The sequence below is a fragment of the Myotis brandtii genome, unplaced genomic scaffold (genome assembly GCF_000412655.1).
Source record: "Myotis brandtii unplaced genomic scaffold, ASM41265v1 scaffold332, whole genome shotgun sequence".
Taxonomy (NCBI): domain Eukaryota; kingdom Metazoa; phylum Chordata; class Mammalia; order Chiroptera; family Vespertilionidae; genus Myotis; species Myotis brandtii.
Window position 1 is genome coordinate 521,088 of NW_005362797.1, and position 14,121 is coordinate 535,208.

At 46.0% G+C, this 14,121-nt stretch overlaps 1 protein-coding gene across 1 annotated transcript in view; it reads left to right on the top strand.

The window, feature by feature from the left end:
- KCNK10 (potassium channel, two pore domain subfamily K, member 10) overlaps positions 1–14,121 on the top strand; it is a 110,604-nt gene that overhangs the window by 36,763 nt on the left and 59,720 nt on the right. The window contains exon 2 of the mRNA XM_005871213.2: positions 5,663–5,997. Within this exon, the coding sequence (XP_005871275.1) occupies positions 5,663–5,997 (335 nt within the window). The remainder of the gene's footprint in view (positions 1–5,662; positions 5,998–14,121) is intronic.

A 14,121-nucleotide genomic window follows, 5' to 3' on the forward strand; every position in this document is an offset into this window, starting at 1 on the left:
ATCTCCACATGAGCCCTCCTATCTACCCACATTTAGGTAAAAATGAATGGGCTAATGTTTGTGAGGAAACGTTTTAAAAATGAGCATCAACAGAGGGATATGTCTTCCAGCCCTTCCTCTCTTGTCAGTTGGAGTCACAGGCAGGATAGGCTGTTACTGATGTGACCCACCCACTATTGATTCATTCAATGGGCAAACCTCCATCACCTCCAGGAAACTACAGTGGTCAATCTCATTGACGGGGAAATATATTCGTGCCTGTCAGAGACACATGCCTTTCTGAGTTTTGGATAAAGGGGCCTTTTCCACCTGGAATTTCTTTGTTTCCTAGTTTTCTGTATCTATGCTTCATAGGAGACTTGACTTTGAAGTCAGATTCCTCTCATTTTAATCCTGGCCCCACCACTCTCGCCCCTCTTGGCCTCAATTGAGTCATTGAACTTCTCTGGGTCCCAGTTTCTTCATCTGTGAAGTAGGGTGGGTGGTGGCCATGAGAAAGCGTATGCCTTTCAGGCCTCCAACACCTGGAGGGAGCGAGAGGGAGTGAGGGAACATAATTGACCAAGAGCTTGAGCGGCTGCTGTGGAACCCACTGTGGGCTTGCCCTCTGGGCACGTTTTCCGGGGTCTGCTCCCAGCTGGGGACTGAGTGCTGCAGGGCCCTAAGCAGGTGTCTTCCTGGGAGACACACGACTCCTCAGATGGCCAACTTTGGCTCAAGAACTCCTCAGTTGCCATGCTGGACCTCCCCTAGGCTGCAGGGGCTCTTGAATGCTCTAGTCCATCCTTCCTCCCTCTCTCCTTTACTGGGGACCAGACTCACAGTGTGTCTGCTGGCTGCACTAGCCCCCAGAAGGACTCCCATTTTCTCTCACACATGCATTTCCCCTAATGAAATCCATGCACAAAATCCCGTCTTGGTGCCCGCTTCTGGGAGAAACTGGAATCACACAGGGCGATCATACCTCATGCTGAGGACCAAATGCAACAATGAAGCAGAGTTTATTAGAGTGACGGGCACAAAGGAAGTGCCCAATAAGTGGTAGGACATCCTGTTACCTTCACCACCACCTTGGTCATCACATGGCCATTTTGCTTCTTTGCTGGCTTCAGGCACAGCGAGCTCCAGCAGCATCCCAGGTCACACGGCAACTTTGTATTAGAGTGAGAGCCACTATGGCTCCGGAGGAGAAGGAATGGATTAATTAAAACACCCTTTAAAAACGTATCCAATTAAAGCAAAGGGCACAAACCAAGTCCTTTTTCAGCCAATGAAATGTGCAGCCAACTTTGCTAAGGCAACCAACTCCATTTTCAGTCCATTACACAAAAGATTTATAATATTCCAAGGTTCCTACCAGTGCCCCTGATGTCTATACATATACAGTCAAGCCTCGTTTCTCGAATGTCTCCCATCTCAAACAATTCGATTTTTGACCACGTTGTTCACAGACAAAAATGTCTTCCTTGTTGACCAAAACTTCAGTTTTCCACCTGACAGCCCTTTTAAGCTGATATCCAACATGACAAAAAGCTTCTATAATGCAACAAGCAAAGGGAGAGAATGTGTTTGTTGCTCATGAAATTGAGGATTAGCACAATTTTAAAGCAGAAAGAGGCCATCAAGAGTGCTAATGTTGCAAAGGGTGTGAAAGTGCTCACAAAACAGCAATCGCTGGCAATTGAATAAGTGGAAAAACTGTTGTTTGTATAAAGGAAAAGCAGTTAGCTGATGATAGCATTTTGTAGGCAGTGATATATGAAAAAATTCCTTTAAGGGTGATAGAGGGTAGTTCTATAAATTTAAGAAAAGAAATGTTTATTTATAAATTAATCAGTACATTAGACATGTGCTGTGACAGGGAATCATTTGGTGGTCTGGAACGGATTAATTCAATTTACATTATTTCTAATGGGAAAAAAATTATTTCGTTTTTGAACAAATCACTTCTAGATCAGCCTTCCAGAATGAATTAAGTTCGAGAAATGAAGTTCCACTGTACTCCAGTCATTAAACCAGGGCACCTCATTTGCTGTTCCTGAAAACCCTGTAGGGGTTAAAAAAGAATTGGCCATTATTATTCATATTTTGCAGATAAGAAAACAGAGAAACTAAAGGGTGGTTTCATGCTCACAGGTTTGGGACTGGAACTCTGGTTTTTGCTCCTGGTGCTTTGGAAACTCCGGGTTTGGTGGATTCTGTTCTAACTCTGTTCCCAGGGACAGTCTCTTAGCAAACTGGCACCATGAACTGGCCTGGAAAGACCTTTCTCAAGCCCACTTCTGCCCAGCTTTGGGGTCCTAGAAACCCTGGAACCATCCGTGATGCAGGAGTCAGTGAAGGGGACCCAGCAGCTGGCCTCCATGCTCAGGCCCATCATTTCTCATCCAGCGGGGCTCCATCCTGACAGTTGCTACCTGAGGCTGTGGACTGTTCCTTAAGGAGATTGTCACCCCCTCCACGCCCACGCTGGGAGGGACGGTGACTTAGTCCCACCACCATACAGCTCCCCATGCCCATTTAGTACTACATGAATGCTTGTTACAAAGGATGGTGGTGATTCTGATGGAGCTTTGTTTATAGTTTGAAGGAATTATCATCAATAACAACAACAGAAAAGATGTATTTGCTCTGTGCTAGGCATTGTGCCAAGATATGGAGTTCTAACAATTGAAAAACAAGCTTTCTGACTCCAAGGAGCCTACAGACTCTTGGAGGGGACAGACAGGTCACGTCTGCCTGGAGAGTGTAGGCCAACTTCACAGAGGAGGCAGCTCTGAGCTGAGACTGAGAAGGATGGGAGCTTCCCAGGCAGATGAGGGTAGAACGGGGCTATTGGCCTAGGGAATTCCAAGAAGGCGTGAACAGTGATCTGCTCTGTTGGAGAACCTTTTGTCCAGTCTTGTTGGAATGCCAACTTGTTTTCCACTCAACACCACTCATCCACATTGTATGTATAGTTTGGATACCAACATTTCTTCCTTCCCACCATTCTCCATTCATTTCATCAGCCATCACTGATTGGCCTCCCTTTGCCTGCCAGGCACTGTGCAGGACACTGGGGTGCAAAGGTGAGGGGGTAGACATGGTGCCTGCCTTCCTGGAGCTCTAAGTCGAATGACGGGTAGACAGGCTCTACCAACACCAGGAGGCAGTGGGTGTGGGCCAAGGGAGACCAAGGTAGTGGGGGTTATTAGTTCCTGTTGCTGCTGGAATGAATTGCTACAAATGTGGTGGCTGAAAACAACACAGATTTATCACTTTATGGTCTGGGAGGTTAGAAGTTCAAAAATCTGTCTCAGTGGGAGGACATTAAGGTGTAGGCAGGGCTGAATCCTTCCGGAGGCTCCAGGGCGAGAATCTGTTCTTGCCTTTTCCAGTGCCTGGAGGCTATCTGCATCCCTTGGCTCATGCCTACTCACTCTGACCTCTGTTTCTGTCCTAACATCTCATTTTTTCCCTGGCACTCCCGCGTCCCTCTTATAAGGACACTTAAACTGAGCTCACCCAGATAATCCAGGAAAACCACCCTATCTCTAGATCCTCAATGTAGTCACCTTTGCAGCATAGTACTCTTGTGCCACCTGAGGTAGTGTAGGCATAGGAACTAGGGTGAGGATGTGTGGACATCTTTGGGGGTCATTAGTCTGCAGACCACTGAGGGAACAGGGGAGAGATGCTTCCAGAAGTGGTATTTAACCCCAGATTTATGGGTGAACAGGTGGGTGAACGTGGAAGCAGGGCGGTCACCTAAGAGGCTACTGGACTGGTCCAAGCAAGACAGGATGGTGGCCTGGACAAGGCCAGTGGCCATGGGTATAGTGAGAGGTGCAAGGGATTGAAATGACAGCAAGGAGGTCAAATGGATGGGAAATGCAGGCAAGGTTGAAAGAAAGCTGCCCTAGACAAGGCTCACCCTCCCAGTGTCAAGGACAAGTGGAAACTTGAACATACTGTCTTCAGGGAATATAATACCCAGGGTGCAGATTCTAATTCTTGAATCTCTCAGATATTCTAGAGTTGTATGTTCATGTAACTTAGAAGTAAATGTAACATGTAATGACTGTATTTGTTCACATAATCTATATATATATAAAAGCCTAAGCTGGTAGCTATGACGTGCACTGACCACCAGGGGGGCAGACGTTCAATGCAGGAGTGGAAACCACAGGCATGGAAACATAGAACAGACTGATGAATCTCAGAGGTAAGCGAGGAGGGGGAAAGGCAGGAAGAGATTAATCAAAGATCTTATATGCATACTAGAGGCCTGGTGAATGGATCCGTGCACCGGTGGGGTCCTTCAGCCTGGCCTGCAGGGATTGGGCCAAAACCAGCTCTGCAATATCCCCCAAGGGGTCCCGGATTGCAAGAGAGGACAGGCCAGGCCAAGGGACCCCACCAGTACACAAATTTGTGCACCAGGCCTCTAGTATACAATAAAGACGGATGCTCAGGTTGGTTTCCAAAGAGAAGAGCAGATTTTGAGGCTCTGGGAGGAAAGGCTGATGTACGAACCTAAATTACCCAAGGAGCTGATCCCTCCGGCCAGGTGTTGTCAGGGTCACTGGTGTTTCCCAAGGCAGAAACTGAGCAGTTTAGCTCTCAGAAGTGAGGTCGTTTGCCGCACTTAGGTAATGAGGTTTTTCATCTCCTAATACCTTATTTACACAAAGGTCGGGCAGCACCATGACGGAGACCATAATAAGCATTAGTACAATAAAGGGAGAACAAACCCAAAGGGAAATGGATGTTTTCTGAAATAGCATTGCATGTGCAACACCACTCTCAACTTCCTGCCATTCCAGAAAAGACCCCAGCTTCGCACATTTATTTCCAAGGTAATGAAATTGCTCTCACAGAGATGAGGGACCTTTGAGAATTCCATGTGTTTAGAAAACGGGGAAATTTCCTTTTCAGTGGCTTCTTATTAGAGGAAAATAGAAGAAAACTTTTATTATTAATAGGTCAGGAGTTATTACATCTGAGTCATCACATTCTCTGTTGAGAGGTATGTTTAGGAGGCATTTTAGTATTCTTATATTTTTCAGGAAACCAAGTTAATTTGCATAAACATCACCCATTGCTTCCTTCTTTCTCTATGGCCACCTTTCTTTTTCTTCGCCTTGAGTAGTCAGAAACCAAACTTTCTTGACTGTGTCTCATTTTTGACTCATGACCATTGTAGACAGCTCACCCTTCTTTTCTTTGTTTTGTGACGTCAGCCCTGGATAACAGGGACTGTTAAACTTGCTGGTCGTTCACCTCCTCTCTGCTCTGCCCTCAGTACGTGGACAGAGTAGCTGGGTATCCATCTCTCATTTATTTCCCCTCCACGTGGAACAATGTCTGTTTTTCCAATATGATGATTTGATATGTATCTTACATATTGTTTGAACAAGGAGAGAGGAGATGAATAATAATGGGGACCAGGCTTCAAATTTGGACACTTGTAGAAAAATAGTAGCATTTCAAATTCAATTAATAACTTAAAAAAAAAAACTAGGACTGATCACATTCCCCAAATGCATCTTGGTGAACCATTTTACTCCTCACACTTGAAAGCTGGCCTGAGGAAGACATCTGTGCTTAATTTCTGAGCAGTTTTGTGTTCTGTGCTTATAAACAAACTCTCTTTCCCTCTCCTCTCCCTGTTTCCCAGTGGCCGTTCCCGCAGCAGCGCCCCCAGTGTGCCAGCCCAAGGGTGCCTCTAACGGGCACTACCCGGCCCCACGCCTGTCCATCTCCTCCCGAGCCACGGTGGTAGCCAGGATGGAAGGTGCCTCCCAGGGGGGCCTGCAGACCGTCATGAAGTGGAAAACCGTGGTTGCCATCTTCGTGGTGGTGGTGGTCTACCTTGTCACGGGTGGTCTCGTCTTCCGGGCTCTGGAGCAGCCCTTTGAGAGCAGCCAGAAGAATACCATCGCCTTGGAAAAGGCAGAATTCCTGCGGGACCACATCTGTGTGAGCCCACAGGAGCTGGAGACATTGATCCAGGTGAGCAGGGCGGGAGTCAACCACAGAGCCACCTGTGGGGACGGAAGACAGCACCAATTTTGTCTTTCTGGTTCTGGGATTACCTGCCTTTGGTTATGATGCTCCTAATGGTCGGAGAGGACCTCTCTGGGGAGGTGACATTTGAGCCGAGACCTCAAAGAAACCGGAGAATGAGACATGTGACAATGTGGGGGCAGAGGGGCCATAAACAATGGCCCGGATGTAGGAGCAGGCTGTGACCTGCATCACCTGCTTTTGGATGTGGTGACCAGAAGCAACAGCAGGCGAAAAGGCTCTGGGTTTCCAAATTCAAGTCCACCCATGTGCGCTGATTAACTTCCTGGTTCTGAAGTCCAAGTGAGACACTGGGGTAAGAGGGTGCCCTAGGAGCCAAAGAAAGAAGGCATTTTATTTTATTTTATTATTTTTTTAAATAAAAAAATTTTAATTGAATTTATTGGGGTGACATTAGTTAATAAAATTATATAGGTTTCAGGTATATAATTCTATAATAATTCATCTGTATATTATGTTGTTTATTCACCACTCCAAGTCAAGTCTCCTTCCATCACCATTTATTCCCCCTATACCCTCTTCTACCTCCCCTGCCCCTTTCCCTCTGGTAATCACCATGCTATTGTCTATGTCTATGAGTTTTTTGTTTGTTTGTTTGTTTGTTTGTTGGCTTAATCCCTTCACCTTTTTCACCCCACAATCCCCCTCCCCTCTGACAGCTGCCAGTCTGTTCTCTACCTATGAGTCTGTTTCTGTTTTGTTTATTAGTTTATTTTGTTCATTAAATCCCACATATGCCTGAAATCATGTGGTATTTGTCTTTCTCTGACCAGCTTATTACACTTAGCATAATACTCCCCTGGTCCCTCCATGCTGTCTCAAAGGGTAAGATTTTTTTTCCTTTTTTATGGCTGAGTAGTATTCTATTGTGTAAATATACCACAGGCTTTTATCCATTCATCTACTGATGGGCACTTGGGCTGCTTCCAGATATTGGCTATTGTAAATAACACTGCAATGAACATAAGGGTGCATATCCTATATAATAAAAGGGTAATATGCAAATTGACCCTAATGGCAGAACGGCCAGAACAACCACTGGACCAGTCACTATGAGGCATACTGACCATCTCTTGGTCCCTTTCCCCCAGCTGGCAGGCTCCGATCGCCAGATGGCAAATGGGGAGCCAGGGGTGAGTGGCGGGGGATGCGGGCAGTGCCTGGCCAAGGCGCCCTCCCCGCTGGTTGCCCCACACACAGAGGGCAACCTGCGGCAGGGGTGGGGCCGGCAAGTGGATGGGAACAGCCAACCTCTCAGTCCCTTCCCCTGGCCATCAGGCTCCTATCATCCGGTGGCAAATGAGAAACTGGGGGTGGGTGGTGGCAGAGGAGCGATGCCGGCTGTGGGCAGCCGGGGAAGATGGCCCTGATCGCAGGCCAGGCCTAGGGACCATACCTGTGCACGAATTTTGTGCACCAGGCCTCTGGTATTCTAATAAAGAAGGAGTTTTGAACAAGTTGGGATGCTTTAACCTGTCAAGATCGATGAGGCCACCAGATGTGGAGCAGCCATTTTGGTGGATTTATGGGAATGAAATAATAAGGATATCAGTAGTAATCAAGGTTGCTGTTTGTGAACACTTACTGTGTGCTAAGGCCCTTGCATACCCTGGATATTAAAAGATCCATTAAAAAATGGAGGCAGAGAACTTGGGCTACCACCTGGAGAAGCAAGGCAATGAGAGCAGAGGGTGGAGGTGACCTTGGCAGTGGTGAACTGGGCTGGGAAGGGCTGTGGGGGAGCAGAGCCATCTAAGGTGGTGTGATGGGAGGAAATGGAACAGGGGGCTGGAGAAATCGGCAAAGAGAGAACTGAGTCCCAGGAGGAGGAAAGGAAAATGGTTGGGAGCCCAGCTTGGAGGTGAGAGAGGATGGCTACCTCTGAGTCTGAAGGTTGATTTCCTCTCCTACGCACCCTCCTGAACCACGAGGAGTTGGTCATGGTGGAAGGTGGTGACATTTATGGAGGCCAAGCAGAGTCTCATCTTTCTGGAGGGTCTAAAGTTTGGAAGGCACAGGGACTTAAAGGACAGCTTCCATGATTCCTTCTGGCTCTGGGATTATCTGCGTTAAGTTCTAATGGCTACTACAATCCAAGATTCTGCAGGATTTGCATCTGGGCTGGCTTATTATTTATCCATTTCAAATTGCATTGATAGGAGGGGAATTCTAAGGTCACTATGACCTGACATCTTCATAGTAATGGTATTCTTTTAAATTAGTTTTGATAATCTGACCTGACTCTTAAATAAACAAAAATGCACATTTTCCACCTGGGAATAATATGATATTATACATATGCCCTACAATTTTTATGTAAAAAATAAAACTTTTAAATGCTAACATTCAGGGGCAATGTTTAGGGTCACTTTTTCTTGGATGGTCTTCTCTTTTTTTTTTCTTTCATGAGAAAATGCTACCAAATGTAGTGATGACACTATGTTCCAGATTTAAGGCCTGGGGTGCCATAGGAATGGAGGAAATAAACATGGAGTAGTTTCAACTAACAGTGCAATTCCATGTTGTTGTGATATGTGGTGAGATCATTTTTACTTAGTTGGTCTGAATTGAGTCTATATTCCTGCATGAATTTTTCATCCTTAATGAGATCTTGAGGAAAAGGATGATGTGTATCTTTGTATCCATGTATAGCCTATTCATTGCTTTGCATCTAGGTAGTACCCAATACAGAAATGCTTTTGGATTGAGATATCACACTAGATCTATAAACTGGTGATGCTATGAGATATCTGAGCTTATTCATGCACTTGTTTATTATTTCAGGATTAATTATTTGGTTCTATACTTTAAGAAAGTGTTCAGAGGCCAGAATGAAGGACAGGACAGAGGAGTGTAGAGGTTCTAATTCTGGTGCTGCCAATTAAGACTCATCCCAGGTTTTGAGTTGAGGGGTTTCTCTGTGAAATGAGGTGTGTGTGTGTGTGTGTGTCTTTAAGATCATTTTTATGACAATGGTAAAAGCTACCTTTTATTAGGTATCTGTTATGAGTTAGGCCCCTTATACCCATTATGTTATTTAATCTTTCCAACAACCCTCTAAGTTGGTATTACAATGCCCATTTTACAGATGAGGAAACTGGTGCTAAAAGAGATTGGATAACTTTTCATTGTCAATGGGGCAGAGCTGAGATTAAAGTGAGGTCTGTCTGATTCTACCTTGCCTCTCCTGGTGAGTCTACAAGCCCTTAAGTAGGTCTTGATTAATCATTAAGTTCCACTCTTTCTTAAACAATTGTTTTAGGTGAAATACTTTGTAGAATTTCAGCAGAGTCAAGAAACATTGGAGTTCCTTGCTCTACAACAGAAGCATTTCTCTGTTTCTTTCCTCTACAGCCTGTGAGTGTCAGTCCTGGATATGGGGAACTTTAGGATCTCCATTTGCTGTGACTGAAGGATTTATACTTGTGTTTCTCTCCAGTTTTTGTAGGCTAAGTAGGTTTAAATGCTGAACTTGTGTAAATCAAGAATCAAACATTATGGTTTGCCCTTCACTTCACTTCATTGGATGAAAATGTCCACACTTATAGACCAGACAGCATTCTCTCATGTTATTCCTCTGAGCAGCACTGCACATAGTGTTCATTAGAAAAATAGTATGTGGGAGGTTTTTCAGTGTGGTGTTTTCTCAGCTGGAAAATAGTATTATTGTATCTCTTAAAGTTCTGAAAGAAGTGACTGATAGGTCAAAAATTAGGTTGATGGTATTTATCTGATAATACCAGTATTCTTGTCTGGATTGATTGATCTCCTTATAAAGCTAAGCTGGAAGATGTTATTAAGGCTATTAGTACAAATACAGAGTATCCAGAATAGCATAAACCCAAGGAAATTTGCTAGGTAGCTTAGAAGAGTCATTGCTGGGGAGGAATTTTCCAATGAGTTGAACGACTTTATGGGGTACCATGGGACTCTGGAAGAGACTGACAGGTCATTGTTCTTGAAAGGTGAAGAAAGATGGATTGTTGTAGTGGAGGAGACCATCTCATTCGTTCATTCATTCATTCATTCATTTGTTCATTCGTTCTCTCGATCGTTCATTCATGTATTCCTTAAATTGCTATTGAGCTTGTATGGTATCAAGTGACATGCTAGGTATTGGAGATGGAAAAGATGAGAATAAGACACACCTTGAGGAAGTTACTTAACTCCCTGTGATCCAATTTATCAATAAAATGTGCCTAAAATCCTCTACCCTTTTGGTGTTGAGAGGATTAAATTCTATAATTCATGCAGAGAGCTTTGAACTGTGCTTGACATCTGGTGACTACTAAAAAACTGATAGCTATCGCTGCTGCTATTTGTATTATTATTCAAGTTGCTCAGAGTTTTAGGCAGTGGTTCTTAACGGGGCAGGGGTTGCCTCCAGGGGGCATCTGACAATTATGTCTGGAGATGTTTTTGGTTGTCCTAGCTGGGGAAGTACTATATCATCTAGTAGGCAGAGGCCAGTGATGCTGTCAAACACTCTACAATGCACAGCATAGTCCCTCCTCACCAAGAACTACCCAGACTAACATGTCAACAGGGTGAGAAATTCTGGAGGAAGAGTCATATAAACCAATCATTAGAATTAATTGGCTAGTTTTAGGCAGTGGTTCTTAATGGGGCAGGGGTTGCCTCCAGGGGGGCATCTGGCAATTATGTCTGGAGATGTTTTTGATTGTCCTAGCTGGGGAAGTACTATATCATCTAGCAGGCAGAGGCCAGTGATGCTGTCAAACACTCCACAATGCACAGCATAGTCCCTCCTCACCAAGAACCACCCAGACTAACATGTCAACAGGGTGAGAAATTCTGGGGGAAGAGTCATATAAACCAATCATTAGAATTAATTGGCGTGGAGCTTTTTGAAGTATGTGAAAAAATTGGAGTCCCAGTGAGGCACACAGGGAAGAGCCATGGTGAAGGGCATCCCAAGGACATGTGTGGGCCTATGAAGGGTCTGTAAGTGGTCCGTGTGGCTTGAGCTGAGCGGTGTGGGAAGTGATGGTAGGGAGGCTGGGACTGGGGTGGGGATAGGATTTGGGAGGTGCCCAGAGAGCCTTGCCGAGGAGTTTAGGCTTTCTGCTGTGGGAAGTGGGGAGTCACTGAAAGACTAAGCAAGGTAGTGGCATGATGAAAGTTTTCTGTTGGAAAGATAACTCTTTCAGCAATGGGGAAGTTCAGTTGGAGGAAGGAGAAATCAGAGGAAGAAAGACCAGTTAGAACAGCAGTTCTCAACCTGTGGGTCTCGACCCCTTCAGGGGTTGAACAACCCTTTCACAGGGGTCACCTAAGACCATCGGAAAACACATATATAATTACATATTGTTTTTGTGATCACTATGACCGGGGTGGGCACTGGATTTAGGAGGTGCCCAGAGAGCCTTGCTGAGGAGTTTAGGCTTTCTGATGTGGGAAGTGGGGAGTCTGAAAGATTTAAACAAGGTCGTGGCATGATGGAAGTTTCCTGTTGGAAAGATAACTCTTTTAGCAATGGGGAAGTTCGGTTGGAGGAAGGAGAAATCAGAGAGACCAGTTAGAATGATATTGCAACATCATAGATGAGAGATGCTAAGAGATAGAGACAGAGCCACACTTAAGATAATCTGACAAAATAAACTTGAAAACGACTCATTCCCTGTTCAGCAAAGAGTTCTGGATGCCTGCTTCGCTCTCCACGTCCCTGTCCAAGCACAGGCCACGCAGGCAGCATAGCCTGGCGGTCAGCACCCAGACTGGAGCTACCTTCCCAGTGATCTCTGCACTGCTCATGGGCATTGTGACTTGGAGAGTGACCCTAGGCCTCAGTTCCCCTTCCCTAATAACAGTGTTCACTTGTTAGGGTGCTCTGAAGATTAAACAAAAGAAGCTCAGTTGCTTTTAGCTGTTGTGATTGCTATCATGTATTTGTTAGGGAAGGCAGAAAAAGCAACCAGAAAGCCCCTGAGGTGTGGCATCCCGGGGTTCTGCTAAGAGGAAAGAGAAGCAAGTGCCTGAAATGCCCTTTGGGACTTCAAATCCTAAATATTCCAATTGGCCAATTTCCTCACGTTGCTTCTATAAAGTCCTCTTCATGGAAATTGCTCCCCTGAGTGCTGGGTTGGGCTGCTTCCTCCGAGCTGCTGTGTCTTTATGGCTCGAGCCCAGGGAAGCCACTTAGCAGTTTTCTATTCCATGTAGAGGGCTTATGCTGGCCACCTAGATAATCATTTTTATGCTGAGCTTTGGTGGGGACGCTCGGCCTCGTATCTATCCAGTAGACCCTGGGTTGGCTCCGTTGATCTCTGTTCCTCCTGATGGTTCTCTGCGTGGTTTGAGACACAGTTTCAGGGAACCTGGGGGACCCAGAAGGCTCAGGCAGCCCCCAAGGAGCAGATCACCTGAACAATGTGGTGGCCATTGATTTCAAGGTGTGACTGAGGACAGGGGCCTTGTATCCTCTGAGCCTGGCATCCACATATCCCAGTGAGGCACCTGGATTTTCTAGTCTGTGCCCTGGGGCAAGCTACTTAACCAGAGCGGGGCCTCAGCTGGTCAGCCCATAGAGGGCACGAAAGCCCCATCCATCTCTAGAATCTCACCCCTGAGACAGGTGAAGGAGTCTAGATGACTGTAACAGGGAAACCCCATAGACATTCCCTGTTCAGCAAAGAGTTCTGGATGCCTGCTTCGCTCTCCACGTCCCTGTCCAAGCACAGGCCACGCAGGCAGCATAGCCTGGCGGTCAGCACCCAGACTGGAGCTAACCTTCCCAGTGATCTCTGCACTACTCATGGGCATTGTGACTTGGGGAGTGACCCTAGGCCTCAGTTCTCCTTCCCTAATAACAGTGTTCACTTGTTAGGATGCTCTGAGGATTAAACAAAAAAAGCTCAGTTGCTTTTCGCTATTGTGATTGCTACCATGTATTTGTTAGGGAAGGCAGAAAAAGCCACCAGAAAGCCCCTGAGGTGTGGCATCCTGGGGTTCTGCTAAGAGGAAAGAGAAGCAAGTGCCTGAAATGCCCTTTGGGACTTCAAATCCTAAATATTCCAATTGGCCAATTTCCTCACGTTGCTTCTATAAAGTCCTCTTCATGGAAATTGCTCCCCTGAGTGCTGGGTTGGGCTGCTTCCTCCGAGCTGCTGTCTTTGTGGCTCGAGCCCAAGGAAGCCACTTAGCAGTTTTCTATTCCATGTAGAGGGCTTACTCTGGCCACCTAGATAATCATTTTTATGCTGAGCTTTGGTGGGGACGCTCGGCCTCGTATCTATCTGGTAGACCCTGGGTTGGCTCCATTGATCTCTGTTCCTCCTGATGGTTCTCTGCGTGGTTTGAGACACAGTTTCAGGGAATCTGGGGGACCCAGAAGGCTCAGGCAGCCCCCAAGGAGCAGATCACCTGAACAATGTGGTGGCCATTGATTTCAAGGTGTGACTGAGGACAGGGGCCTTGTATCCTCTGAGCCTGGCATCCACATATCCCAGTGAGGCACCTGGATTTTCTAGTCTGTGCCCTGGGGCAAGCTACTTAACCAGAGCGGGGCCTCAGCTGGTCAGCCCATAGAGGGCACGCAAGCCCCATCCATCTCTAGAATCTGACCCCTGAGACAGGTGAAGGAGTCTAGATGACTGTAACAGGGAAACCCCATAGAGCTGTTGTGATATTAAAAAATAGCTACCACTCATTGGTGGTCTACTTTCCTCCAGGACCGTTCTAAGTGCTTCCGTCCTTGAGCCCATTTAACCCTTGCAACAAGCTGATGGGTAGGTTCTGTCTTCATCATTCCATGCTATGGATGAGCAAACACATTCTAAGACATTAAGCAGTTTGCCTAAGTTAAGTGGGTAAACTGGGATTTCAGCCTTGGGGGCAGAACTCCAGAGCCCATATGTCTAACCATTGTGTGATACCATTAACTTGTGTGACTAATGAGTGTTCACTACACTACGCCTGGGCCTTTTCTCAAAGCTTTTACTCCAAGGAAAAGCCTGGAAGGAGAAGGAGGGATATTAGGGAAACCTGGGCTGTCTGACATGGTACTATTGCACTCCAAATGTGGACTAT